The sequence below is a fragment of the Globicephala melas genome, chromosome 19, assembly GCF_963455315.2.
Source record: "Globicephala melas chromosome 19, mGloMel1.2, whole genome shotgun sequence".
Classification (NCBI taxonomy): domain Eukaryota; kingdom Metazoa; phylum Chordata; class Mammalia; order Artiodactyla; family Delphinidae; genus Globicephala; species Globicephala melas.
Genome location: NC_083332.1, coordinates 56,344,650 through 56,371,938, shown reverse-complemented (window position 1 = coordinate 56,371,938; position 27,289 = coordinate 56,344,650). Strand labels below are relative to the sequence as shown.

Sequence of the window (27,289 nt, the reverse complement as noted above, 5' to 3'; positions counted from 1 at the left end):
AAAACCATCCTGAGCTCACAGGCTACACAAAAACAGGTGGCAGATCTATAGAATATTCTTTAAATGACAAAGTTAAAGAGATAGAGAACAGGTTAAGGATGAGAATAGGGCTCTAAAAAGGTAGCATGAGAAAGCCTGGTGGTGATGGAACAGTTCTGTATCTTGAGTGATATACATCTCATTTCTCAGATATATATTGAGCACTTACTATATGCCAGGGGCTGTGCTTAATGTTGAATGAATGGAAAATAGGAGTTCTTACTGACTGCTTGCCTCATGTCAGGGACTCTTGTAAGTGCTCCGTATCTAATAACTACTCCTTCAACTACCAAATGAAGCAGATAATATTACTCTCTTTTTGCTGGGAAGGTCAGCTGTAAAGAGGATGTAAGCAGGAAGTGCTTGAGGCCTCCACAGAAAACCCCCAAGTGAAGGCATAAACAGGAGAAAGCAGAGCTAAGAAACGGAGACTGGGTGCTGATGACATTGCTTAAGTGCCTGGATCCAGACATGCCTGAAATCAACGGGCCTTTTTAGTTATATAAGCAAAATACATTCCCTTTATGCTTTAGCAATTTTGAATTGGGTTGTGTCACTTGCGTCTGAAAGGATCCTGTTGGAGACATGGTTCTGGTTCTCAAGGAACCTTGTGGTGAGGAATGAGAGATGGACAGATTTGTATAATTGGTAAGACCAGTGTGTGCAACGGATATCAGGTGAAGGTCCAGAACAGGAAGTGAATGATGTTACCTGGATTACGAGGAGGGTCATGCAAGAGATGTTTGAGCTAGGTCTCCTTTGAGAGTAGAGTCTGCAGCTGGACAGAAGCAAGAGTCTAGAGGAATGCAGTGAGGCAAGAGGGGAATTTGGGTAAGAGGAAGCTGGACATGCAAAGATGTAAACTAGTACATTCTGTTCTGGAAACCATTCCAGAATTTACTGAGTGGACCAGCAGGTATTGCAGATTAAGGGTTTGGCAAAGGCCATTTTCCTGAAGGGCCTTCGAATCCTTGTTAAGGTGTTTGGTGGTGGATGGAGAACCATAGAACCATTCAATGAGGCAAAGCATAGGCCTTGCTCCTGGGAGGAACGCAAGACATGGAGGCTCTGATTATCAAAAGGTTTTCAGGATGGGCTTCCCTGGTGGCGCAGTGGTTGGGAGTCCGCCTGCTGATGCGGGGTTCGTGGGTTTGTGCCCCGGTACAGGGGAGTCCTGCGTGCCGTGGAGCGGCTGGGCCCATGGGCCGTGGCCGCTGAGCCTGCGCTTCCGGAGCCTGTGCTCCGCAACGGGAGAGGCCACAACAGTGAGAGGCCTGCGTACCGCAAAAAAAAAAAAAAAAAAAAAAGGTTTTCAGGAAATGGATGACACTATAAGATGTGCACATTGTAAAGACCACTTTCCATTTGGAAAGCAATGGGGAAGGAAAGCCTTGTTGCAAGGAGGCCATTGTGGGAGCTCAGGCGGGAGATGAGGGCCCCAGTTAAGGCACAGCTCCCTGGGGATGATAGGAAGGGGCGGGATGACAAAGATCTAGGACGTAGAATTGACAGGACTCCGGACCAATAGGATGCAGAAATCGAGGGTAAGCGGCAGGTCTAAGTGACTCCCCAGGTTGCTGACTTGAATGACAGATTAGGTGGCAGTGCTGGCGTTTGAGCCAGTGTCTGAGTCGTTGGATGCAGGAGGGTAAACTGATTTGCAGACCGGCAGCAGAGAAAAAGATAATGAGGTCAGTTTTTGACAAATTGAGGTGGGATGTCTGCTAACCAATTTTATATGCCTATAGGTCCTGACGTTTAGAGGAGAGCTAGGTTGGTAACACACATTCAGAAGTTATCGTATTAAATCGCAGTGTTTCTCAACTCTGGCAGAATATTAGCATCACCTGGGGAGCTTTCAAATGTATTGATGCCTGGTACCCCCAAATGGGATCTTCTTTACAGTGGACATTCTCAGCAAAAGGAGGGCAACAGTACTGGCCTCACTGTGGAAGTATTAGCTGAGTTATTGTCTGTAGGTACTGATTTAATCTGTTGGGGGAAGGTCCCGGGTTGCGTGGGTATCACGGGTGTGTGACCTGTGTTTCAGAAAGGCCTCATGTTTGGTTCATTTTCTGCCGGCACCACCTAAACATCTTAAACATTTTGTAAACAAGGAGCGCCACATAATTTGCATTTTGCCCTGCCCCCCCCCCCAAGTTACATAGCCCATCCTGGGCCCAAGCACAGGTATTTTAAAACACTTCCCAGGTGAGAATTCCTGGTATAAGGAGAGAACAGTACAGCCCGGGAAACATGGAGTGGGAAGTTTGGGGATGGAGCCCTCAGTAACATTCACATTTAGGGGAATGGGGGGAGGGGCGGAGGAGGAGGTTCATACAGGAGAAGCAGAAAGAATGAGCAGAGAACTAGGAGGGCAAGAGGGGGCTGGAGACCCCAAAGCCCAAGCAGGGGAGGATAATCAACACACTGAAACACAGCAGAGAAATTAAGAGCTTGGTGTTTAGGATAACACTGATTCGCTTGGCCAGACCACTTAGGGAGGCACGGTGAGAAGTGGAAACAGGGTGGCAGGGTTCCAAGGAGCTTGGCTGCAAAGGAAGAGGAAGAGAAAGGCAGTGGCTAAGGGAAGGCAGTGATTATGCAGCTATTTTCTTAAGTCTAATACAAGTTAATATCGGTGAGAGGAAAGAAATGTGGAGGGGCAGTAATTAATGGGAGAGTGACCAAGCAGATGCTGGAGGGAATGGGATGGAGAATTCTGTAAGTTCTGAGGACGGACCACACCTGACTCATTCCTAATGTCTTCATGTCTGCAAAAGGTGCCAGCGTGTGGCAGGTGCTCAGTACAGGGGCCTCCAGGTGCCAGAACAGACTAGAGCACAATGGTAATCAGAGGCTGGAACCAGTGTTGGGCGTCTGCAAGGAGGGTGGAGGGCACTCGAGGGCGCGGGTGGCTGAAGGCAGTACCTCTGTTCTGCAGCTTTTCCTTCACTTTGCTGTGGGCATCTTTTATCTGTTGCGGGTCGGTAATGTCCAGCTGGAGCACGGAGAGACGCTTGGAGCAGGTTCTTCGTAATTCCTCTGCTCCAGATCCCTTTTCATCCAGAACTCCAGCAAATACCGTGAAGCCCAACTCGTCCAGATACTTGGACAAAGCATGGCCAATCCCAGAATCGCCACCTGCAAGGGGTCAAGGCAATACAAAGTGGGCTCAAACCACAATGGCAGGAAAAATCATTGAAGAAAAAAATCACTGCATGCTATTTATGATGGTCCATGTTCTCTGGAGAGAGTAGGTCTTGAGGAAGTTTTATTTATTTATTTATTTTTGCTAAGTGAGAAAATGGGCAGAGAAGCCACAAGAGACAAAGTTCTCTGTATGAAAAAGAAAGGGAGGTGAGGTAGAATTTGAGGTGGGGGCATAAGTGGGAGGAGAAATGCTGATGGGGGGGAGGGGCCCAGGAGTGGCTGGTGGCCAAAGAAGGTAGGAGGGAAAACTAAGACATCTAATGGAAGCTTTTTTATTAATCTCCGCATGTAGTATTTTATGTAATAACCTCCATCACTGCATAAAATCTTCGGTAAAACATTCATTACAAACTAGTACTTTGGAGTTGGTTTCTTCATTTTAAAGATGTAGCAAAGTGTCGTGTCCTGCTTCATAGTGGACCCAGGACAATAGCAGAGGCTGCCCACAGGGGCCAACTCCTTCTGGATTATGAAAGATGAAGGCTCATAGCCACCTGCCCTTCTCACCTCTTCGGAACTTTTTCCCTAGCCATGGCCTTCTCCCAAACCACTGAATAGACATCAATCCTAGGAAGACACCTGCAACAGAAACCAGATAGAAATCCCTAAGTGCACTGCTTTGTGAAACCAGAGGATAAGATCATATGTAAAATACATGTCAAGCCTACCAGAATTTGAGATGGGAGTTTACCCAACCCACTCTGGAGGATATTACGGACCCTAGAGAAATTGTTTCACACCCACAAGTACAAATGTAGATACCTGAAATTCCGAAGATGAAGACAACATGGACATAAAATTACCCTTTGAGCCATACTAGAATAAACGTGTAACAATTAATATGTTTCTACAGCTCTAAAGACGAGAGATCATCTTCACATCGGCTGTGTCAGGCAGTCTTTCCTGTAAACCTTGAGGGAATCTGTCTTGTCAGCAGTTGGGGGCTACAGTCAGGCATCCCCCTAAGAATCAGAAAATTCAGGAAATCAGCATGCTGACAGTCAACTCAAGGTTCAGTATGTCAGTGATCAGAAAAGATGTCTGACTTCGAAGCTAACAAGACCTGCCTGGAATCTGACCAGAAGTGTTACTGTCTCCAAAGAGAAGATAATCACCATCAAAAGGCAAAAGGACAGAGAAACAGGCATTCACAGATATTGCTGATAAATGTGAAGGGGTGAAATCTATGACCATTTTAGATGCTGAGACCCAAAAAGTCTCAGTATCTATCCTAGAGGAAAAACTCACATATATTCAGAGACAAAGGATGTTCTTTACAGGACTGTATATAATAGCAAAAGAAGGAATTAACCTTAACATCCATGAATTGGAGAATGGTTGCATAAATTATGGTACCCATGATGGAATATGACACAGTGATTTTAAAAGATAGGGTAGAACTATATAAACTGGAATAGATACTGCTCCAAGATACTTCGTTAAGTGAAATAAAATGTTATAGTACAGCAATTATTATAAAGAATCCAATTTATGACCCAAAACGGGTGGAAGAAACTAATTCTCTACCTACCCATGCATGCAAATATAAAAGGAAAGATTTGGAAGGAGAGACACCAAGATGGTAATAGTAGTTGCCTCTAGGAGGAGAGGCAGAATGGACAGAGCTTTGTTTTACAATGTTTTCCATTTTTGCTGCAAGAGAGTACTGATTTTTCCTGTGTAATTTCTCTTCTTTTAAAGGTCATGCCAATTAGAATGAAGATGGGCCCTGTAAGTATAGGAAAAGGTATTACCAAGAGGCCATTGTAGGTGGTGTCTGCAAACACTGCCCAAGAGGGTGCAGCCTTAGGAAGAGGTGCGGGCGCTTCTGCCCCTCAGACAGAAGATGTGGGCACTCCTGCCCCTCCGAACACAAGATGAAGGCGTCTGGTTACCATAGTTGATTGCACTTTACTTTGTTTCTTGTATGTCCACATCTACCTGTGTGTGCATGGTTTCCTGCCTGGTCCTGGTCAGAGATGGAGACCATACCAACTGAGGCAGACCTAAGCGTCTGGGCCACGTGATAGATCTCTGCTGTGCTGTAAATTAGCACATTAGAATTCTGGTTTTAAAATATAATACTACATGCGTATAACAATTTTGCGAGCCCTGCAAATGTAGGTTTGCCCTGTAGAAATGGACCGGCCGCTGGACAAATCCAGCTTCAGGGTCTGCGTGGAAAGATTGCGAAGGAGTGTGTGTCTTGCATCAAAGCTTCTTATTTATGATATGTAAGTAGAATAGAGCAAATGTTGTTTGAATCTTTGTTATTTTTAGTACCATTTCTCTAATAAAGCTAAGTATTTTAGAGGAAAAAAAAATAAAGATCTGAAGCCAGATCTTTGACAGTGGCGAGTTCACCAGGTGGTGGCTGCAATGCATGTGGCCTCTCCCTGGAAACCACCAAATGTCACTGGTGGTCAAATCTGTCTTGTAAAATTATTCTCCCCGCGTCTCCAGTAGAGATTATCATTCCCATTTTACAGATGGGGAAAGTGAAAATGAGAGAGGCCAAGGTCACAGAGATAGAAGGGATGGACCTGAATCCCAGTGCCTGACTCTTTGTCATCCTGAACCACCTTCTCCTTTATCTGTGAAAGCAGAGAAGGAAGGTCTGGGGAAGCCAGCCTCTGAATGAGCCTCTTGTGGCCCAGCAAGGAAGGATAGAAATTAACCTGGAAATAACTAACTCAGAACCAGACTGGAGTGAAGCGTGACCCTGGAGCCAGATGAAACACACTCTGCTGGGTGAGAGCAGGTGTTCACAGAAGGCCCCTCCCATTTGCGCCGCACCACACCCTGTGCTTCTGCCTCCTGGGTGGTGTGGCTGGGCATACTGGGGCCATGGGTTTTAAAGCTCCCAGTTCCCCTGAAAGGTTTGTGTCATATCAGGATGCCAGCATGTTGCCTCTGCGCAGAGAGAATCATCCTGTGGTGCAGAGATGCAGGCTGTGACCTTCACCTCCACGCAGCAAATAAACTCAGCCAGGGTGCCTACCAAGGAAGGTGAGAAAGGGTCATCTATCAGTGGCCGAGTGGATAAACAAAACGTGGTCTAGCCATACAATGGAATATTATTCAGCAATAGAAGGGAATGGAGTTTTGATACACACTACAACAAGGATGAATCTTGAAAACATTATGCTAAGTTAAAGAAGGAGGAGACACTTTGATCCTGACCCCATTTTCTCTGAGTAGAGAATGATCCAAAGACAGTTTCCAAGGTAATGCCTTAGACCAGCTTAGGCAGCTTCATGAATCCAGGATCTAACTCTCTTCGGAAAGTTCCTAGAAAGAGCCTGGCCTACGGGAGATGCTAGCCACAAAATGAGAGATGACATATTGAACTTTACTGAGCCCTGTGGTCCTGGAAAACAGCAAAAGTTAAAAAACACTTCCAGGGCTTCCCTGGTGGCGCAGTGGTTGAGAGTCCGCCTACCGATGCAGGGGGCTCGGGTTCGTGCCCGGTCCGGGAAGATCCCACATGCCGCGGAGCAGCTGGGCTCGTGAGCCATGGCCGCTGAGCCTGCGCGTCTGGAGCCTGTGATCCACGGCAGGAGGGGCCGCAGCAGTGAGAGGCCCGCGTACCGCAAAAAAAACCAAAAAACTACTTCCACTCTTTGCGTTCTGGGAAATAGTTTCCTGCAAAGGAGTCACCTTCTCCACGTGAATCAGAGAGGATTCAGGGATGCCCTCCTTGTTTACCAATGACAAGGCCAGACCCAGGCCCTCCAAATTCCAACCCTTTGCTTCATAAATGACAAGCTAAACTGTTTGTCCCCAGAGAGTCACTGGAACAAAATGCTTGTTAACCAAAATGTGGTATAGATTCTTTCCTTCCCCCAGGTCCTGGCCCACCATCAGCCTGAGGCAGCAGATAGCCCCTCCTGAGAACAGGCTGGCCTCAGAGAAGATGGTCCCTCCTCTGCCGTCTGATCACTCCTGGCCTATCCCCATTCCCCTCACCTGGTTCTTTTCAGACTTGTTCACCCTCCCCATGAAAGCAAAACTTTTTTGTCTAACCCTTGAGATACTTGCAGACCTGTGGTCAAAGTGTTCCCTTCACTGCAACAGTCCTGCCCCTGGCCCCATAGTAATCCTGTATAATAAAGTCTTTCCATACAAAATCTGGATTTGTTTTTTTTATTTGACAGTGAATGAAGAAAGCCAAAGTTCACGGGAGGCCACCTGTTTGTCCTTACCAGTGAGAAAAGGTAGCATAGAGGCCTGGTTTTGAGCCTGGCCGCACCATCCCTACCTGTGCAACCCTGGTCAGGTTATTTAACCTCTCTGTGCCTCAGCTTCCTCATCTGTAAAATAGGCTTGATAATGGTGCCTACACCAGTTGATATTTGTGATGTGCTTAACAGTCCCTGTAATTACTATAATAGATTTTTTTTTAAAATAATACTAGGCACATGACATCCTTCTTGACTGACAGGCCTTTACATTCATGATATTGCTAGATGGGGAGTTTGCCTCTACTGACAGTCAGCTAAACATCTTGGTTAAGACTCAGACTGCTTGATTCTGCCTCTCCCATGTCTGAGCCTTGGGAAATGTTACATATAGTCATGTGGATCCTCCACTTCCTTATCTGGAAAGTGGGGTTATACCAGTACCTCCCTCCTAGGCTGACCTTGGAAGTCAATAAGACAGAGGATGTTCTGCACAAGGCCCCGCCTGTCATATGTGACTTGTTATCAGTAGCGTGGCTCTAACCCAGACATCACTTCTGATCTCCTGTTAGAGATCAGGCTATGCTAGCCCTGGTTTTCTTAGGGCTGTGCAGGGTTAAGAGGGCCTTGGGAAAGTATGTGGCTGGGGAGCCGCTCCCTGTCTAGATAGAGTAGCCCTTGTGCACTCCAGAAACCCAAAGACAAGGTGGGGGCCTTTGTGAAAAGGCAAAGTGTTTCATAATTTACCCAATAGTAACCTCTGAAAAGTATCATACCTAGTATGACTCTAATGCCAGCCTCACACATATTAACTCCAACCACCCTGGGAGATAAGTCATTTTACTATCATCGCTTTACAGAGGAGGAAACTGAAACACAGAAGGGTTAAGTCATTCAGCTGCACGTGGCAGAGGTAGGTTGGAACCCAGGCAGGGTTTGGCATATAAACATCTGGAGTATAAAATATCAAAGCTTCCAGAGCACAGGGCTTAGCATATAGTAGGTGATCAAAAAAAAGCATGAGTTGGCTAAATGGGCATTTAAGAGGGCGTTGGCCTTGGGACTTCCCTGGTGGTCCAGTGGGTAAGACTCTGCGCTCCCAATGTAGGGGGCCCGAGTTTGATCCCTGGTCAGGGAACTAGATCCCACACGCATGCCACAACTAAGAGTCCACATGCTGCAGCTAAGAAGCCTGCATGCCGCAACTATAGATCCCGCATGCCACAACAAAGATCCTGCGTGCTGCAACTAAGACCCGGTGCAGCCAAAATAAATAATTGTTAAAAGAAAAAGAAAAAGGACGTTGGCCTTAATGCCTTAAAAATGCAGAGAGAGAGAGTCCTATGGCACTAGGGCTCCTGACTCAAAAATAAGTCCCAGAAAACATATTGAGTTGGATGTCTACCCCAAGAGAGGGTGGGGAAAATGCTGGGGGTGGTTTTAAGCTATGCCCTTTGAGATCATTCTATCTCTAGTGGCCTGGAAATCCATCAGCTTGGAGCAAGCAACGAGTACTAGAGTCCCATTTTTGCAAAATAGGAGTGAATGTGAAATAGTGATTTATTCTAAAATATTAATAAAGTCAATTTGTGTGAAAAACGAAGACGTGAATCACTTTAATTCAGAAGAATAAGAATTGTATAGTTTCAGAGCTGGTGGGCTAATTGTAAGTGGATTTACGCTATTACCACATGGGGGCGCCAGATTAGCTGTTGAACAGAAACACATCCCATCATTTGTTGGGTCAAGTCTTAAATTAGGCAAGATGTGAATAATTCAACTTCCGAAGTTCTTCAGGGCTAGGTCCCTTGAATGAAACACACCCACCCTGTAAAGACAGACTGCATGTGCTCTTGGACACAAGCTGATCCCTTGGAAGCTGCATTCAGAAAGAGAGATGAAGGGGGAAGAATTTGCAAGCCTGTAAACAATTTCTAGACATTAGTAAAACATCATATAAGTAATAAAACTTTAAGAACAAAAAGATAAACAAAAGAAGAAGAAACCATCCATCACCTCACCAATCTAACATAACTTTCATAACTTTCGTACTTTTTCTTCTAGTCTTTTTTTCCTATACAGTGTTCTTTAACAATTACAGTTATAGCACACATATGATTTGACAACTAATTTTTAAATTAATATTACATAAACCAGTTTTCGCTATTTCTACATAGTCTACGAAACCATAAATCATCATTTTTCACTATTGGATAAAATTCTCCCCGTCAAAATGCAGTAGAGACAGAAATGATGAGAGCCTGGATTCTTGAGCCAGGATACCTGGGTTCAAATCCTCATTCTGCTACTTACCAGCTGTGTGACCTTGGCCAGTTAACCTCTCTGTGCCTCAGTTTCCTCATCTATAAAGTGAGGTGATACTAGGACCTGCCTCATAAGATTGTTAGAAGGATTAAATGATTATATATACTAAAGTAATTGGACCACAGCCTGGCACATGGCAGTTACCATCCAGGTGTTAGTTAAATAAATGGCAACTGGGTATTTTTAAAATTTTTAATCCATGCTACTCCTTTCATTGGCTACTTCTAGTTCCTGGAACCAAAAGGATTTTCAGTTCAGTTCTTATCTCAGAAGGTCATCACAGCTATTCTAACCACAGTGATGAATTGGCCAAGGACTACCCTCTGCTTTCTGCCAGTGGTCCCGTCTCTCCCAGACCCTGTCCCTAAAGCTCCTCCAAGTCTCCCCTTTGTCAATATCTTTGAACAACAGCAGCTTAAAGCAGAGCTTCTCAGTGGATGAGCGTCTTCAGAGGTATCAAGGCCCATTCTCATAGTGGAATTTCAGTTCTGTCAGTGGAATAGACAAACACAAATTGAGGACCTGCTATGTATCGATACCAAATAAGAGGACACCGTCTGAGTATGTGTTTTGCTTGGCCCACACACTGTGTTTCGTAAAAAATTTAAGTAAACACTTAGAGTCCAGCTATTTCACCTGAAAAGCCAGATCGATGGTTTCTCTTGATTAACCAGGAGACGGGCCAACTCCGGGCCTGCGTTCCCACAATGAACTCAGGAGCTCAAGCTGAGGATACCAAAGCTGCCCCTTCCCACGGGTCATGCTCTCAGATCAGGACTCACCACTTCCTAATGCGCATGCGCATTTCTATGGGCAACATCCTCACCACTGGGACTCGCCACCACCCACCCCACCACCCACCCCCCTGCCCGCAGCCCAGCACACAGGCAATTCTTTGTCCCACTTAACAAAGGTCATCTGGGGCTAGCCCTGTTTATCTGGAAACCTGTGGAAAACTAAGGAGGAAAGGACTTTTCCCTTCCTTGTTTAAGATTTAAGCAATCCATCAGATTGCCACCCTCATGTTGACACAGCCTGTTCCCTATAAAATAGATTGAGGTATAATTAAATGGTAGATAAATAGAATAAAACTCTAGTGCACTTAAGACTTCCCTGAGAGCCATGCAAGGCTCAGCTCCTAATCCAGGAAGAGAAAATACTTGACAGTTGTACTACTGACACCTTTTGTGTTTCCATACAAACTGTGCAATTTTTTTGTTCTAGTTCTGTGAAAAATACCATTGGTAGTTTGATAGGGAGTGCATTGCATCTGTAGATTGCTTTGGGTAGTACAGTCATTTTCACAATGTTGATTCTTCCAATCCAAGAACATGGTATATGTCCCCATCTGTTTGTATCATCTTTAATTTCTTTCATCAGTGTCTTATAGTTTTCTGCATACAGGTCTTTTGTCTTCTTAGGTAGGTTTATTCCTAGGTATTTTATTCTTTGTGTTGCAGTGATAAATGGGAGTGTTTCCTTAATTTCTCTTTCAGATTTTTCATCATTAGTGTATAGGAATGCCAGAGATTTCTGTGCATTAATTTTGTATCCTGCAACTTTACCAAATTCATTGATTAGCTCTAGTAGTTTTCTGGTGGCATCTTTAGGATTCTCTATGTCTAGTATCATGTCATCTGCAAACAGTGACAGCTTTACTTCTTCTTTTCCGATTTGGATTCCTTTTATTTCTTTTTCTTCCCTGATTGCTGTGGGTAAAACTTCCAAAGCTATGTTGAATAATAGTGGTGAGAGTGGGCAACCTTGTCTTCTTCCTGATCTTAGTGGAAATGGTTTCAGTTTTTCACCATTGAGAATGATGTTTGCTGTGGGTTTGTCATATATGGCCTTTATTATGTTGAGGTAAGTTCCCTCTCTGCCCACTTTCTGGAGGGTTTTTATTATAAATGGGTGTTGAATTTTGTCAAAAGCTTTTTCTGCATCTATTGAGATGATAATATGGTTTTTCTCCTTCAATTTGTTAATATGGTGTATCACGTCAATTGATTTGTGTATATTGAAGAATCCCTGCATTCCTGGGATAAACCCCACTTGATCATAATGTATGATCCTTTTAATGTGCTGTTGAATTCTGTTTGCTAGTATTTTGTTGAGGATTTTTGCATCTATGTTCATCAGTGATATTAGCCTGTAGTTTTCTTTCTCTGTGACATCTTTGTCTGGTTTTGGTATCAGGGTGTTGGTGGCCTCATAGAATGAGTTGGGGAGTGTTCCTCCCTCTGCTATATTTTGGAAGAGTTTGAGAAGGATAAGTGTCAGCTCTTCTCTAAATGTTTGATAGAATTCGTCTGTGAAGCCATCTGGTCCTGGGCTTTTGATTGTTGGGAGATTTTTAATCACAGTCTCAATGTCAGTGCTTGTGATTGGTCTGTTTATATTTTCTATTTCTTCCTGGTTCAGTCTCAGAAGGCTGTGCTTTTCTAAGAATTTGTCCATTTCTTCCAGATTATCCATTTTATTGGCATAGAGTTGCTTGTAGTAATCTCTCACGATCCTTTGTATTTCTGCAGTGTCAGTTGTTACTTCTCCATTTTCATTTCTAATTCTATTGATTTGAGTCTTCTCCCTTTTTTCCTGGATGAGTCTGGCTAATGGTTTATCAATTTTATCTTCTCAAAGAACCACTTTTAGTTTTATTGATCATTGCTATTGTTTCCTTCATTTCTTTTTCATTTATTTCTGATCTGATCTTTATTATTTATTTCCTTCTCCTAACTTGTGGGGTTTTTTGTTCTTCTTTCTCTAATTGCTTTAGCTGTAAGGTTAAGTTGTTTATTTGAGATGTTTCTTGAGGTAGGATTGTATTGCTATAAACTTCTGTCTTAGAACTGCTTTTGCTGCATCCCATAAGTTTTGGGTAGTTGTGTTTTCATTATCGTTTGTTTCTAGGTATTTTTTGATTTCCTGTGTGATTTCGTCAGTGATCTCTTGGTTATTAAGTAGTGTATTGTGTAGCCTCCATGTGTTTGAATTTTTTACAGATTTTTTCCTGTAATTGATGTGTAGTCTCATAGCGTTGTGGTTGGAAAAGATACTTGATACGATTTCAATTTTCTTAAATTTACCAAGGCTGATTTGTGACCCAAGATATGATCTATCCTGGAGAATGTTCCATGAGCACTTGAGAAGAAAGTGTATTCTGTTGTTTTTGGATGGAATGTCCTATAAATATCAATTAAGTCCATCTTGTTTAATGTATCATTTAAAGCTTGTGTCTCCTTATTTATTTTCATTTTGGATGATTTGTCCACTGGTGAAAGTGGGATGTTAAAGTCCCCTCCTATGATTGTGTTACTGTCAATTTCCCCTTTTATGTACATTAGCATTTGCCTTATGTATTGAGGTGCTCCTGTTTTGGGTGCATAAATATATACAATTGTTATATCTTCTTACTGGATTGATCCCGTGATCATTATGTAGTGTCCTTCTTTGTCTCTTGTAATAGTCTTTATTTTAAAGTCTATTTTGTCTGATATGAGAATTGCTACTCCAGCTTTCTTTTGATTTCCATTTGCACGGAATATCTTTTTCCATCCCCTCACTTTCAGTCTGTATGTGTCCCTAGGTCTGAAGTGGGTCTCTTGTAGACAGTATATATATGGGTCTTGTTTTTGTATCCATTCAGGCAGTCTATGTCTTTTGGTTGGAGCATTTAATCCATTTACATTTAAGGTAATTATAGATATGTATATTTCTATATTACCATTTTCTTAATTGTTTTGGGTTTGTTATTGTAGGTTTTTTCCTTCTCTTGTGTTTCCTGCCTAGAGAAGTTCTTTAGCATTTGTTGTAAAGCGGGTTTGATGGTGCTGACTTCTCTTAGCTTGTCTGTAAGGGTTTTAATTTCTGCATAGAATCTGAATGAGATCTTTGCTGGGTAGCGTAATCTTTGTTGTAGGTTTTTCCGTTTCATCACTTTGAATATGTCCTGCCAGTCCCTTCTGTCTTACAGAGTTTCTGCTGAAAGATCAGCTGTTAACCTTATGGGGATTCCCTTGTATGTTATTTGTTGTTTTTCCCTTGCTGCTTTTAATATTTCTTCTTTGTATTTAATTTTTGATAGTTTGATTAATATGTGTCTTGGCGTGTTTCTCCTTGGATTTATCTGGTATGGGGCTCTCTGCACTTTTTGGACTTGATTAACTATTTCCTTTCCCATATTAGGGAAGTTTTCAACTATAATCTCTTCAAATGTTTTCTCAATCGCTTTCTTTTTCTCTTCTTCTTCTGGGACCCCTATAATTTGAATGTTGGTGCATTTAATGTTATCCCAGAGGTCTCTGAGACTGTCCTCAATTCTTTTCATTCTTTTTACTTTATTCTGCTCTGTGGTAGTTATTTCTACTATTTTATCTTCCAGGTCACATTCATTTTTCTGCCTCAGTTATTCTGCTATTGATTCCTTCTAGAGAATTTTTAATTTCATTCATTGTGTTGTTCATCATTGTTTGTTTGCTCTTTAGTTCTTCTAGGTCCTTGTTAAACATTTCTTGTATTTCCTCCATTCTATTTCCAAGATTTTGGATCATCTTTACTATCATTACTCTGAATTCTTTTTCAGGTAGTCTGCCAATTTCCTCTTCATTTGTTTGGTCTGGTGGGTTTTTACCTTGCTCCTTCATCTGCTGTGTGTTTCTCTGTCTTCTCATTTTGCTTATCTTACTGTGTTTGGGTTGTCCTTTTCACAGGTGCAGGTTCATAGTTCCCGTTGTTTTTGGTGTCTGCCCCCAGTGGCTGAGGTTGGTTCAGTGGGTTGTGTAGGCTTCTTGGTGGAGGGTACTGGTGCCTGTGTTCTGGTGGGTGAGGTTCTTCTGGTGGGCAGGACCACGTCCGGTGGTGTGTTTTGGGGTGTCTGTGACCTCATTATGATTTCAGGCAGCCTCTCTGCTAATGGGTGGCGTATGTTCCTGTCTTGCTAGCTGTTTGGCATAGGGTGTCCACCACTGTAGCTTGATGGTCATTGAGTGGAGCTGGGTCTTATCGTTGAGATAGAGGTCTCTGGGAGAGTTTTCGCTGTTTGATATAATGTGTAGCCGGGAGGTCTCTGGTGGACCAATGTCCTGAATTCTGCTCTCCTACCTCAGAGGCACAGGCCTGACACCTGGCCGGAGCACCAAGACTCTGTCAGCCTCATGGCTCAGAAGAAAAGGGAGAAAAAAAGAAAGAAAGAAAGAAAAAATAAAATAAAATAAAGTTATTAAAATAAAAAATAATTATTAAAAATTAAAAAAGAAAAAAGGATAGAAGAGAGCAAACCAAAAAACAAATCCACCAATGATAACAAGCGCTAAAAACCATACTCAACAAAAACAAAAAATAAAAACGGACAGACAAACCCTAGGACAAATGGTAACAGCAAAGCTATACAGACAAAATCACACAAAGAAGCATACACATACACTCTCACAAAAAGAGAAAAAGAAAAAAAAAAAAAAATATATATATATATATATATATATATATATATATATATATATCCTTGCTCCCAAAGTCCACCGCCTCAATTTTGGGATGATTCCTTGTCTGTTCAGGTATTCCACAGATGCAGGGTACATCAAGTTGATTGTGGTGATTTAATCCACTGCTCCTGAGGCTGCTGGGAGAGATTTCCCTTTCTCTTCTTTGTTTGCACAGCTCCTGGGGTTCAGCTTTGGATTTGGCCCTGCCTCTGCGTGTAGGTTGCCTGAGGGAGTCTGTTCTTCACTCAGACAGGGCGGGGTTAAAGGAGCAGCTGATTTGGGGGCTCTGGCTCACTCAGGCTGGGGGGAGAGAGGGGTACGGCGTGTGGGGCGGAGCTGCGGCGGCAGAGGCCGGCATGACGTTGCACCAACCTGAGGTGTGCTGTGTGTTCTCCCCGGGGAAGTTGTCCCTGGATCACGGGACACTGGCAGTGGCGGGCTGCACAGGCTCCTGGGAGGGGAGGTGTGGATACTGACCTGTGCTCGCACACAGGCTTCTTGGCGGCGGCAGCAGTGGCCTTAGCGTCTCATGCCCGTCTGTGGGGTCCACGCTGATAGTCGCGGCTCGCGCTGGTCTCTGGAGCTCGTTTAGGCGGTGCTCTGAACCCCCTCTCCTCGTGCACCCCGAAACAATGGTCTCTTGCCTCTTAGGCAGGTCCAGACCTTTTCCTGGACTCCCTCCCGTATAGCCGTGGCGTACTAGCCCCCTTCAGGCTATGTTCACGCCGCCAACCCCAGTCCTCTCCCTGCGCTCCAACCAAAGCCCGAGCCTCAGCTCCCAACCCCTGCCCGCCCCGGCGGGTAAGCAGACAAGCCTCTCGGGCTGGTGAGTGCTGGTCGGCACCGATCCTCTGTGCGGGAATCTCTCTGCTTTGCCCTCCGCACACCTGTGGCTGCGCCCTCCTCCGTGGCTCTGAAGCTTCCCCCTCCGCCAACCGCAGTCTCCGCACGCGAAGGGGCTTCTAGTGTGTGGACACCTTTCCTCCTTCTCAGCTCCCTCCCACTGGTGCAGGTCCCGTCCCTATTCTTTTGTCTCTGTTTTTTCTTGTTTCTTTTGCCCTACCCAGGTACGTGGGGGAGTTCCTTGCCTTTTGGGAGGTCTGATGTCTTCTGCCAGCGTTCAGTAGGTGTTCTGTAGGAGTTGTTCCTCATGTAGATGTATTTCTGATGTATTTGTGGGGAGGAAGGTGATCTCCGCGTCTTACTCCTCCGCCATCTTGAAAGTCTCTCTCACGTAAATTTTTTAATGAAAATAGATGCATTTTTCCTGGAATGTAACCTTTATGAATAATTCTTCTATACTATTGATATTCCTATGTTAAGGTGGGTAACTGAGATGCCACGAGTTTATATACTCATTCAAGGCTACACAGCTGGGATGTACTAGAGTTGGCTCTCAAACCCACCCTTGCTCTTTCACGTTCTTTTACTGCTATGATTCATTCATCGTCTCCTTGAGCACTTGGTGGGGGTGGGGGGTGCACAAAGTGGGGACACCAAAGATGAAAGCTCTCTGCCTGAGAGGGGTCCCCATCACTGGTCCCAGCTCCCTTCACAGAGGATGGAGTCCCATCATCCATGCAACAGTGCAAATGACTTACAACGGCTCTTCCAGAAGGAAAAATGCAATGGGTTTGTTCTCAGTGGTGCATGAGGGAGCCACTCCTAGCCGGGCAGCAAAGTAAGCAACCAATCAAAGTAGCTCTGCTGGACGTAGAGAAAGGACTTGAGGACATGGGGAGGGGGAAGGATAAGCTGGGACAAAGTGAGAGAGTGGCATGGACATATATACACTACCAAATGTAAAATAGCTAGTGGGAAGCAGCCACATAGCACAGGGAGGTCAGCTCGGTGCCTTGTGACCACCTAGAGGGGTGGGATAGGGAGGGTGGGAGGGAGGCACAAGAGGGAGAACATATGGGGATATATGTATATGTATAGTTGATTCACTTTGTTATAAAGCAGAAACCAACACAATATGGTGAAGCAATTATACTCCAATAAAGATGTTAAAAATAAATAAATAAAATGTATTGTTAGAGGAAAAAGAAATAATGATTATATCCTGTGGGTAAAATAAAAAAAAAAAAAGTAGCCCTGCTGGGTTTGAGCAAATGGCTGGATTTCCAGACCACAGTCCAGTCCTGAAACCACTCCTGAGCTCCACCTGTTGCCATTCCAAATTCAAACAGAATTCATCACCAATTGCCCCCAGTTGCTTCACCTTCTGGAACTTCTTATTCTCCTAAATGGCATCACCCTCCTTCCAGTTACTTAGGACCAAAACCTTCTCTCCCAATCCTCACCTCCATTCAGTTCCCATGCCTTTCATCCTAAGACATTGACATCTATCTATAGCTCCTTTTCTGCATTTCATGACAAAAAAAAGCCAACTCAGCTCAGCCTCCCATCAGATTGCCACCGAGTTAGGGATATACATCCTCAAATGCCACAGAAGATAACATCATAATTGTCCAAGATTTCATATTACATGTGTTAAGAGTATGCCAGTTAAGAAACACTAGACATGAGACTCATTACTGACATCCCGGAAATTGATGCTGATGGACATGATGTTCAGTCAGCTGAGATGGCCAGAATTTCAGAAATCCTCAGCCTAGACCAGAAGCCATTAGAAAGAGGTGAGTTAAGTATCTAGACAAGAGTGTGAAAACTTCTTGGCAGTACTAGGGGCCTCAGCCAAACCTCCCCAGACCATTTCCACTTAGGGTGCCTTTGCAGAGACTAAAATCTATTAAATGCCCATCTCCTCGAAAAGAAGTAGGAAGAATCTATTCAACTGTTGGTGTCCATGACCATAAAAAAAAAAGTGGTGCTCTGGCTTTCCCTAAATGCCACATTTAACTTCTGACACGTCTTCCTGCCTCTCTCCACCTTTATTCATTCATTCATTTATTCATTTTTCATTCACTAAGGGATCACTGTGTTAGGTCCTAGAAATACCACCATAAAAGAAAGACATGTCCCTGCCTTCATGAAGCTTACTGCCTAGAACAGCGGTTCTCAATCGTGAGTCCCACTAGAATCACTGAGATACTCTAAAAAACGTCAGTGCCCAGACCCCATCCCCAGAGAGTCTTAATTAGTTGGCCTGGGATGGGGCTTAGTATTGGCAATAGCTTCTAAAGCTCTCCAAGTGATTTCAGTGTACAGCCAGGGTCGAGAATCACCTAAGGCAGGGATCTCAGTCACAGGTGAATTTGTCCCCCTGGATGCATGGCAACATTTGGAGACATTTCTGGTTGTCATAACTCTGAGAGTGTTGTTGGCCTCCAGTAGTAGAAGCCAGGGATGCTGCTCAACAGCCCACAGCACTCAGGGCAGACCCCACTACAAGGAATGATCCAAACGGCAATAGCGCTGAGGTGAAGAACCCCTGGGGGAAGACAGACATTAGGTAAATCATTAAAACAGAGAGTAACGAATGTTATAAGTAGAAAAGTCCTGGGAAGTACAGGCCATAGTTTTTGTTTACAGAGAACTTAAAGTCCCTTCTTTAGTGAACACCCCATTGGAGAAGAATACAGGCAGGAAAGAGAAAGAACTAGGTCACCTCCATCAGGGCAGGGAATCTACTGGGTTATCTACTTCACTGTTCAGTCCTCTGTGCCTAAAACAGTGCTGGGATCTAGGTCCCAAAAGTCTGAGAGCCTTATGTTTATATATGTTACCTTATTTCATGCCCAAGATCTCAAGGTAAAGTGGGTCTTTTTAAAAAAAATAGATTTTAATTTTTTAAGCAGTTTTAGATTTATAGAAAAATTGGGAAGAGAGTGTAGAGAGTTCCCATACGCCCTGCAGGTAGTTTCCCCTATTATTAACATCTTACATTAGTATGCTACGTTTTCTATAATTAATGAACCAATACTGAATCATTATTATGAACTAAATTCCGTACTTTATTCAGATTTCCTTACTTTTTACTTAATGTCCTTTTTCTGTTCCAGGATCCCATATTATATTTATTCATCCTATCTCCTCAGGCTCCTCTCAGCTGCGACATTTTCTTAGACTTTTCCTTGTGTTTGATATCTTTGATGGTTTTAAAGAGTACTGGTCAAGTATGTTGCAGGATGCTTTGTTTTCAGGTGGTTTGGTTAGTGGAATTATTTTTCAAAAGGTCCCAACCCCGTATTTCACAAGAAATTTTACAAGCAAAGTAACACCTGTAAAAACATGTTAAGCAACTCCGTAAAAAAATAGCACACTATTACATAAAAAGTAAATTTACTTAAGATTAACATAACACAAAGAAGGGAAAACTACCTGGACATGTCGTTAAATTCCCGCATTATCCCAGGGTGGCTTAGTTCCTCCTCCCTATGATTATCTATAGTTTCATCGGCAAAGGACTGCCTTAATAATGTCTCTGTGTATCTTTTGCACAGGAAAGGTGTTTCCTGACTGACAGGATGTCCTTCTTGCCAACATGTAGCCAAAAACTCACTTGGCTGCTTCTAACATATAATGGTGCAAGATGCTACCTGCCAAAATTGACTAAAATCCTGCCCAGAAATCCAAGAGATCTCCGATTTACAGAAGTTCTCTATTTTCTGTTTCATTAACCATGACCGTCAATGACTTAGTTCCTTCCAACAGAGTTGGGATGTCCCAACTGCCACCACACCCCTCTGATGCCACCATGGATGTTGTTCAATCAAAGCCCTTTCTCCCTTAGAACCCACTCCCCCACATACGCCTAACCAACCAGAGACAGCAAAGAGAGGAAGTTATTTGCCATCCCTACTCACACACAAAACATTGTGTTATTTTCTAGTTGAATCCAGGCTTTCATTCCATTGTTGTTTATCCATTCTATACACACCAGTTTGCATCTGCTAATCCCAAATTCCCAATCCATCCCTCTCCCACGCCACTGCCTCTTGGCAACCAGCAGTCTGTTCTCTATGTCCGTGATTCTGTTTCTATTTCATAGATAGGTTCATTGTGTCACATGTTAGATTCCACATATGAGTGATATCATATGGTATTTGTCTTTCTCTTTCTGACTTACTTCACTTAGTATGATAATCTCTAGTTCCATCTATGTTGCTGCAAATGGCATTATTTCATTCTTTTTTATGGCTGAGTAATATTCCGTTGTATATAGGTACCACATCTTCTTTATCCATTCTCTGTCAATGGACATTTAGGTTGTTTCCATGTCTTGGCTATTGTGAATAGTGCTGCTATGAACACAGGGGTGCATGTATCTTTTTGAATTATAGTTTTGTCTGGGTATATGCCCAGGAGTGGGATTGCTGGATCATATGGTAATTCTATTTTTAATTTTCTGAGGAACCTCCATACTGTTTTCCACAGTGGCTGCACCAACTTACATTTCCACCAACGGTGTAGGAAGGTTCCATCTTCTCCACACCCATTCCAGCATTTGTTATTTGTAGACTTTTTAATGATGGCCATTCTGACTGGCGTGAGGTGGTACTTCATTGTAGTTTTGATTTCTCTAATAATTAGCGATGCTGAGCATCTTTTCATGTGCCTACTGGCCATCTCAACAGCTATTTATTAAGTACCTACTATGTGCTATGCACATAGTAGATCATGGGGGTACAGAAGTACATAAAACCATCCAAGTCCCTGTCCCATGGAACTTACATGGTAGAAGGAGATGGGATACATCCAATAAACACACAAACAAATGCATATGATATTAAGAGGTGATGAGTGCTGCGACTGGGGAGGAGGATGCCAGGTTCTGTATGGAGGTCAGGGAAGGCACCTCTGTGCAGGAGCAGTTGAACCGATAATCCAGGGAAGGCTGAACAGGCACAGGGAAGAGCTCTTAGGACATAATTATTAGAGGAAGAACAAGGAGGCCATTTTGACCAGAGCAGAGTAGGTGAGGAAGGGAATAATAGGTAAATCAGAGCAGTGGTTCAAGGCCAGTTCAAGTGGGGCCATTAAGCCAATGGTTCTCAACTGGGGCGATTTGGCTCCCACCCCAGGGGACATCCAACAATACCTGGAGGCATTTTTAGTTGTCACAGTTGAGTGGTGCTACTGGCATCTAGTGTGTAGAGTCTAAGGATGCTGCTTAATATCCTGCAATGCACAGGGCAGCCCTACAACAAGGAAGTATCCAGCCCCGATGCCAGTGGTGCCAAGATAGAGAAACCCTGCTTTCAACCATGGTGATGACTACAGCTTTTATTCTAAGTGTGATGAGATGACATCAGAAAGTTTTGAACAAAGGAGTGACATGAGCTGACTTTTATTTTAAAAGTATCTCTTTAGATACTGTGTAGTAAATCATAACTTGAATAGTAAGATATAAAGGCTACTATTTATTGGCCCCTTATTATATTTGAGACACTGTACTACACACCTTAACTAGGATACCTCAGTATTTTTATTCATTGTTCCTACCAGTACCTGACATTGTATGACATATTGGTACGTTAAATTTTTTTTTAATAAATTTATTTATTTATTTATGGTTGTGTTGGGTCTTCGTTGCTGCTCACGGGCTTTCTCTAGTTGTGGAGAGTGGGAGCTACTCTTCATTGCAGTGCACGGGCTTCTCACTGCAGTGGCTTCTCTTGTTGCGGAGCACGGGCTCTAGACACGCAGGCTTCAGTAGTTGTGGCATGCAGGCTCAGTAGTTGTGGCACACGGGCTTAGTTGCTCTGTGGCATGTGGGATCTCTCCGGACCAGGGATGGAACCCGTGTCCCCTGCATTGGCAGGCGAATTCTTAACCACTGCGCCACCAGGGAAGTCCTGGTACGTTAATTTTTAAATATTTGTCTCTCCCAGTAGAATGCAGGCTTGATGAGGGCAAGAACTTTGCTTTGTGACCTGTTGAATCTCTAGCACCTAGCACAGTGCCTGGAGTACACTGGGAACTCTGTGTTTGTTGAGTGAATAAATGGGTCATAGGGTCAATCTGCTTATCCCCATTTCACAGACAAGAGAACTGAGTTTCAACATTTGTTGCCTGGACCACAGCTATGAGTAAATCTCATTTGCGTTGTGTGGCCCATTCCCAGGAGGACAATCTCTAAGTTTGGTGACAATTCCCAGAAAGAAAAGTTCCCAATGGATACTATTCTAGGTGACTTGCCTAAGTAGCTATTGCTACACCTTAATAATTTTTGACATCCATATCTACTTATTCATTCATTCGCCAAGTTTTTACTGAGATCATACTGTGTGCCAGGCACTGTGGTAGGCACTTGGGATATATTGATGAGGAAGATAAATGTGATCCCCATCTGTATTAGTCAGCTCAGCTGCCATAACAAAATACCGTAGACTGGATGGCTTCGACAACAGAAATCCATCCTCCCACAGTTCTGGAGGCCAGAAATCAGAGACCAGGGTGCCAGCATGATCAGGTTCTGGTGAGAGCTATCTTCCTGGCCTGCACGAAGAAAGCTCACTGCAGGCCTCCTCACATGACAGAGAGGTATCTCTTTTTGTAAGGATGCTGACCCCATCATGGGGGCCCCACCCTCATGAGCTCATCTAAACCCAGTCACCTTCCAAAGGCCCCATCTCTGAATACCATCACTTTGGGGGAGTGGTAGGGCTAGGGCTTCAATATATGAATTTTGGGAGAATGTAATTCTTTTTTCTTTTGGCTGCGTACGCAGCTTGTGAGATCTTAGTTCCCCGATCAGGAGTCAAACCCGTGCCCCCTGCAGTGGAAGCATGAAGTCTTAACTACTGGACCACCAGGGAATTCCTGGGGAGAACGTAATTCAGACTATAGCACCATCTTCACAAAGTTTACAGTCCAGTGTGGGATACAGACATTACCTGTATGATATAAAAAAGAAAATGATGAATTGTGTTGAGTGTTACAGAGGAACTAAATGAGTGCTGTGATGAATAACTGAGGCAGACGGGACCAGCCTTGAGGAGGCAGATCGTGGAAGACTTCTCCAAGGAAGTAACATACAAACAAATCACCAAAAATTTAGTACAAGGAAAAATACCTCATTAATAACTTTTATACCAATTACATACTGCAGTGATAACATTTTGGATATATTGCATTAAGTAAAATATATGATTAACATTAATTTTACCTGTTTCATTTTTTTAAAATGTGACTACTAGAAACATCTAAATTACTTATGTGGCTTGCATTATATTTCCACTGGACAGCAGTGCCATGTACTATTCCCTTCCAGCTAAAAACACTAATAGAAAGAGAGAATGAGTGACACCCCAAAGAGATGAAGTGGAGGTGGTGGGGATGGAAAGCAACATGTCGGGAGGTTGAGAAGTCGAATAGGCAGAAATGACTAAGTGACATTTTCAGAACAGAACGGTCTGCTAATGGTTCCAGGTTTCTTTTGGGGGTGATGAAAATTTGGGATTAGTTAGTGGTGACAGTTGGATAACCTTATGAATATACTAAAAACCACTGCCTTGTACACTTTAAATGGTGAATTTTATGGTATGTGAATTATAAGTCAATAAAAAGTAAGATATAAAAAATAATAGAAGAATAGGGCAGTCTAATATCTACCATGTCTGCTATGACAGAAGAGCCTTGAATTTTCTGGAAAGCTTACTACTTTCAGCTGATTTGTGTGTGTGGTGTGTGTGGCTTTTTTTTTTTTTTTTTTTTTGGTAGGTGGTTCGAGGGTGAGTATTAAAGGAAAAGGGGCTCTTAAATGGTTTGATGGAAAGCAGTGTGGAGAACAGGAGTTCACCTTCACTGGAAATGAGAGTCAGAGCTGACTTGGAGAAAGATTGGGGATTTGCAAACATGGTTTAGAGAGCATGGATAGACCTCTCACAGGGTATATGAGCCCCTCATATAGGGACTCAAGCAGATGATATCTTGACTTAATGGGGCAGGGTGACCCTCCCTGATATATGAGTCACTTTGATTATTTGCTTGATTAAACCAAAACGTGAACTTCTATCTATGGTTATATATTCTAGGTTAGAACCTCCTTGCATAGTGCCAAGGGGATACCCTGCCCATGGGCGACTCTCCACGTCCAGCCTTTTGTTGGTTCCCAGCAGCAACCAGAGATGAAGCTTCCCTCAGGGACAAAAACACACACAGTCAAGTCTTCTCTGTGCATAGTCTCAGAGTTGATTTATAACACCTTTAGAAGCTAGCCCCAACCAAAGAGTCTCGCTCATTAATTCACTCAGCTTCTCTCTGCCTCACACTGGGCTGAATGCTGGGGGTTGAATGCTGACCGAGATTGACCCAGTCACTGCCCTCAAGGGGCTTACTGTCTGGTGGGAAACTCAGAGTCCATGGCTGGCACTATGGACTTTTCCTATTCCTGCTAAATTTATCATTGGTTATGTTGGTATTTGCTGTCTTAGTTTGCAATCCCTGTCATTGTTTTTAACTCAGGAGAATGAAAAATGGTGACGATTTCAAGGATCTCTGTCTCCTCTGTAGACTCTGCACAAGGGGCATGTTAATCTTAGCCTGTTTGGAATGCGTGCCTCTTCCAAATCTCCCCTGCTCTTAGTGCTTTTTGGCTTGCCTTCTTTTCTCTGTGGTCCAAGTCACTAAGTGCCTGATCTGCACGGGTTCTGATCTGCACGGGCGCTGTGGATCCTTATGTTTCTGCACCTTCAGTGCAGCCAAAGCCTGTGCTGCTAGGAAAAGTTCTTAGGAAGCACTTTAGTTAATGAGTTATGATTAGATGAAGGATCAAAGAAACAAGGAGAACCGGAAGTCGTGACCAAGAGATGTCATTTAGCAAAGTGTTTATTTAATCAAGAAATAACGGTAGCTTGGGCTTCCCTGGTGGCGCAGTGGTTGAGAGTCCGCTTGCCGATGCAGGGGACACGGGTTTGCGCCCCGGTCCGGGAGGATCCCACATGCTGCGGAGCGGCTGGGCCCATGAGCCATGGCCGCTGAGCCTGCGCGTCCGGAGCCTGTGCTCCGCAACGGGAGAGGCCACAACAGTGAGAGGCCCGCGTACCGGAAAAAAAAAAAAAAAATTCTATCTCTGCTGCTTCTGAGGCTGGCTGAATTCTATCTGTCAAAACAATGAAGTGCTCAGTCTGGGATGTTCTTGTGTTACCTTCAGTTCCAAACCCTTTGTTCTGAGACTCTCTCGTTTATAGCAGTGTCAGTCTCCTGGTAAAGCCCCAGGGCTGCTTCATCTCTTCCATTCCATTGGGGATAGAATATTTAGTCTCCTTTGTGAACTTCTTTTCCAAACAACTCCCAGCACCCTCTGCCACTGTGTACTCAAAGCAGAGAAAATTACATTCAGACCTGGCCTATTCTTCAAGCTCCAGTTCAATCCCCAATTTCCTTTTTTTTTCCTTCCTTTTGACCGCCTTTATCCAATTCCCCCTTCCCCGCCTCTGGTAATGGCAAATCTGATCTCTTTCTCTATGAATTTGTTTGTTTGTTTGTTTGTTTTTGAAGTATAATTGATCTACAAGACTATGTTAGTTCCTGTTACACAACATAGTGATTTGGTCTTTCTATACACTTCAAAATGATCACCACAAGTCTAGTTATAATATGTCACCATAGAAAGATATTACATAGTTACGCTCCCCACACTGTACGTTTCATATCCGTGATGCATTTATTTTGCAACTGGGAGTTTGTACCTTGTAACCTCCCTCACCTATTTCTCTCATCGGCCGCCCCCCTCTATTTGTTCTCTGTATCTATAACTCTGCTTCTGTTTTATCATGTTTGTTTTTTTGTTTTGGTTTTTAGATTCCACATATAAGTGAAATCATACAGTATTTGTCTTTCTCTGTCTGACTTATTTCACTTAGCCTAGTACCCTCTAGGTCCATCCATCGTATCACAAATGGCAATGTTTTATTCTTTCTTTATGGCTGAGTAATATTCCTTTGTGTGTGTGTGTGTGTGTGTGTGTGTGTGTGTGTATCTCACATCTTCTTTATCCACTTCCTTTCATTTCCTTTTATTTTTATTGGGTACCCATCATGTGACTTGCTCTGTACCTGGCAGTTGGGGACACCATGATCAATAAAAGTGATATGGCCCGTGATCTAGGGAGCTCACACCTTAGGACAGGGTGTCTCAACCTCAGCACTATTGACATCTGACATCAAGTAATTCTTTGTTATGGGGACCATCCTGTGCATTGTACAATGTTTAGCAGCATCCCTGGCTTCTACCCATTAGATGCCAATGGACTGTTCCCATGCCCCCAAGTTGTGACAACCAAAAATATCTTCAGTCATTGCTAAAATGTCCTCTGGGAAGCAAAATTGCTCCAGTCAAGAGCTATTGCTCTAGAAGGAAGAAGACATCAAACAAATACTCATAAAGGTTGGCAAATGTGATGACAGGAGACATTCTGTTTAACTTGGCAGGAACAGAGAGATAAGAGTCCAACGTGGAGACTACCTGTTCCAGCCCAGAAAAATAGCTGGTATTACTTCCAACATGAGGCTTTCTCTGATTGCTTTATTGTCTTTTGTCTTCTCTAGTTTCCTGCCGTAGCATTCACTGATTTTGTACTATGCAGCAGGCATAGTACTAAGCATCTGGCATGACTTATATGATTTTATTCTCGTAACTACCCTATAACCATAACTGGCACCACAAACCATTGACGATTCACTACATAAGTGAATTGAAATAAAGTAAATTGAAGGAAAGCTGAGACAGTGACTGCTTGTACTTCTTCTTCATCCCCTGGGCAAGAGCCTCCCACTTCATCAATTACCACAATCTTTGTTGCACTTTCAATGTCTTCTTCATTGAGTCCTTTCTTTTGGGGCTCCAAAACCACTGCCCCAAATTTCTCCCTCTCCAAAAGTTCTTTTGATCTTACTATTCCCTAGAGCTAATCTCCCATCTTGCTCCTTCCTTTTTCCACCAGTGTTCTCAAAACTTCAGAGTTGCTCACCAACACCATCCCCTCACGGTCCTTGCATTGGGGCTCCTTCTTATACCCTTTCCTGAAATCTCTCTAATCAGTTTCCCCAGAGAACTGAATCCAGAGGTATCTTGTCATCCCACTCAATCTGTCCTCCATACTGGAAGTTGTTTATAACTTTCCTCATTGGAACTTTCCTC

At 43.4% G+C, this 27,289-nt stretch overlaps 1 protein-coding gene across 1 annotated transcript in view; it reads right to left on the bottom strand.

The window, feature by feature from the left end:
• The window catches only part of HSD17B2 (hydroxysteroid 17-beta dehydrogenase 2), a 62,004-nt gene that overhangs the window by 22,417 nt on the left and 12,298 nt on the right, over positions 1-27,289 (bottom strand). The window contains exon 2 of the mRNA XM_030863237.2: positions 2,971-3,183. Coding sequence (XP_030719097.1) covers positions 2,971-3,183 — 213 coding nt within the window. The remainder of the gene's footprint in view (positions 1-2,970; positions 3,184-27,289) is intronic.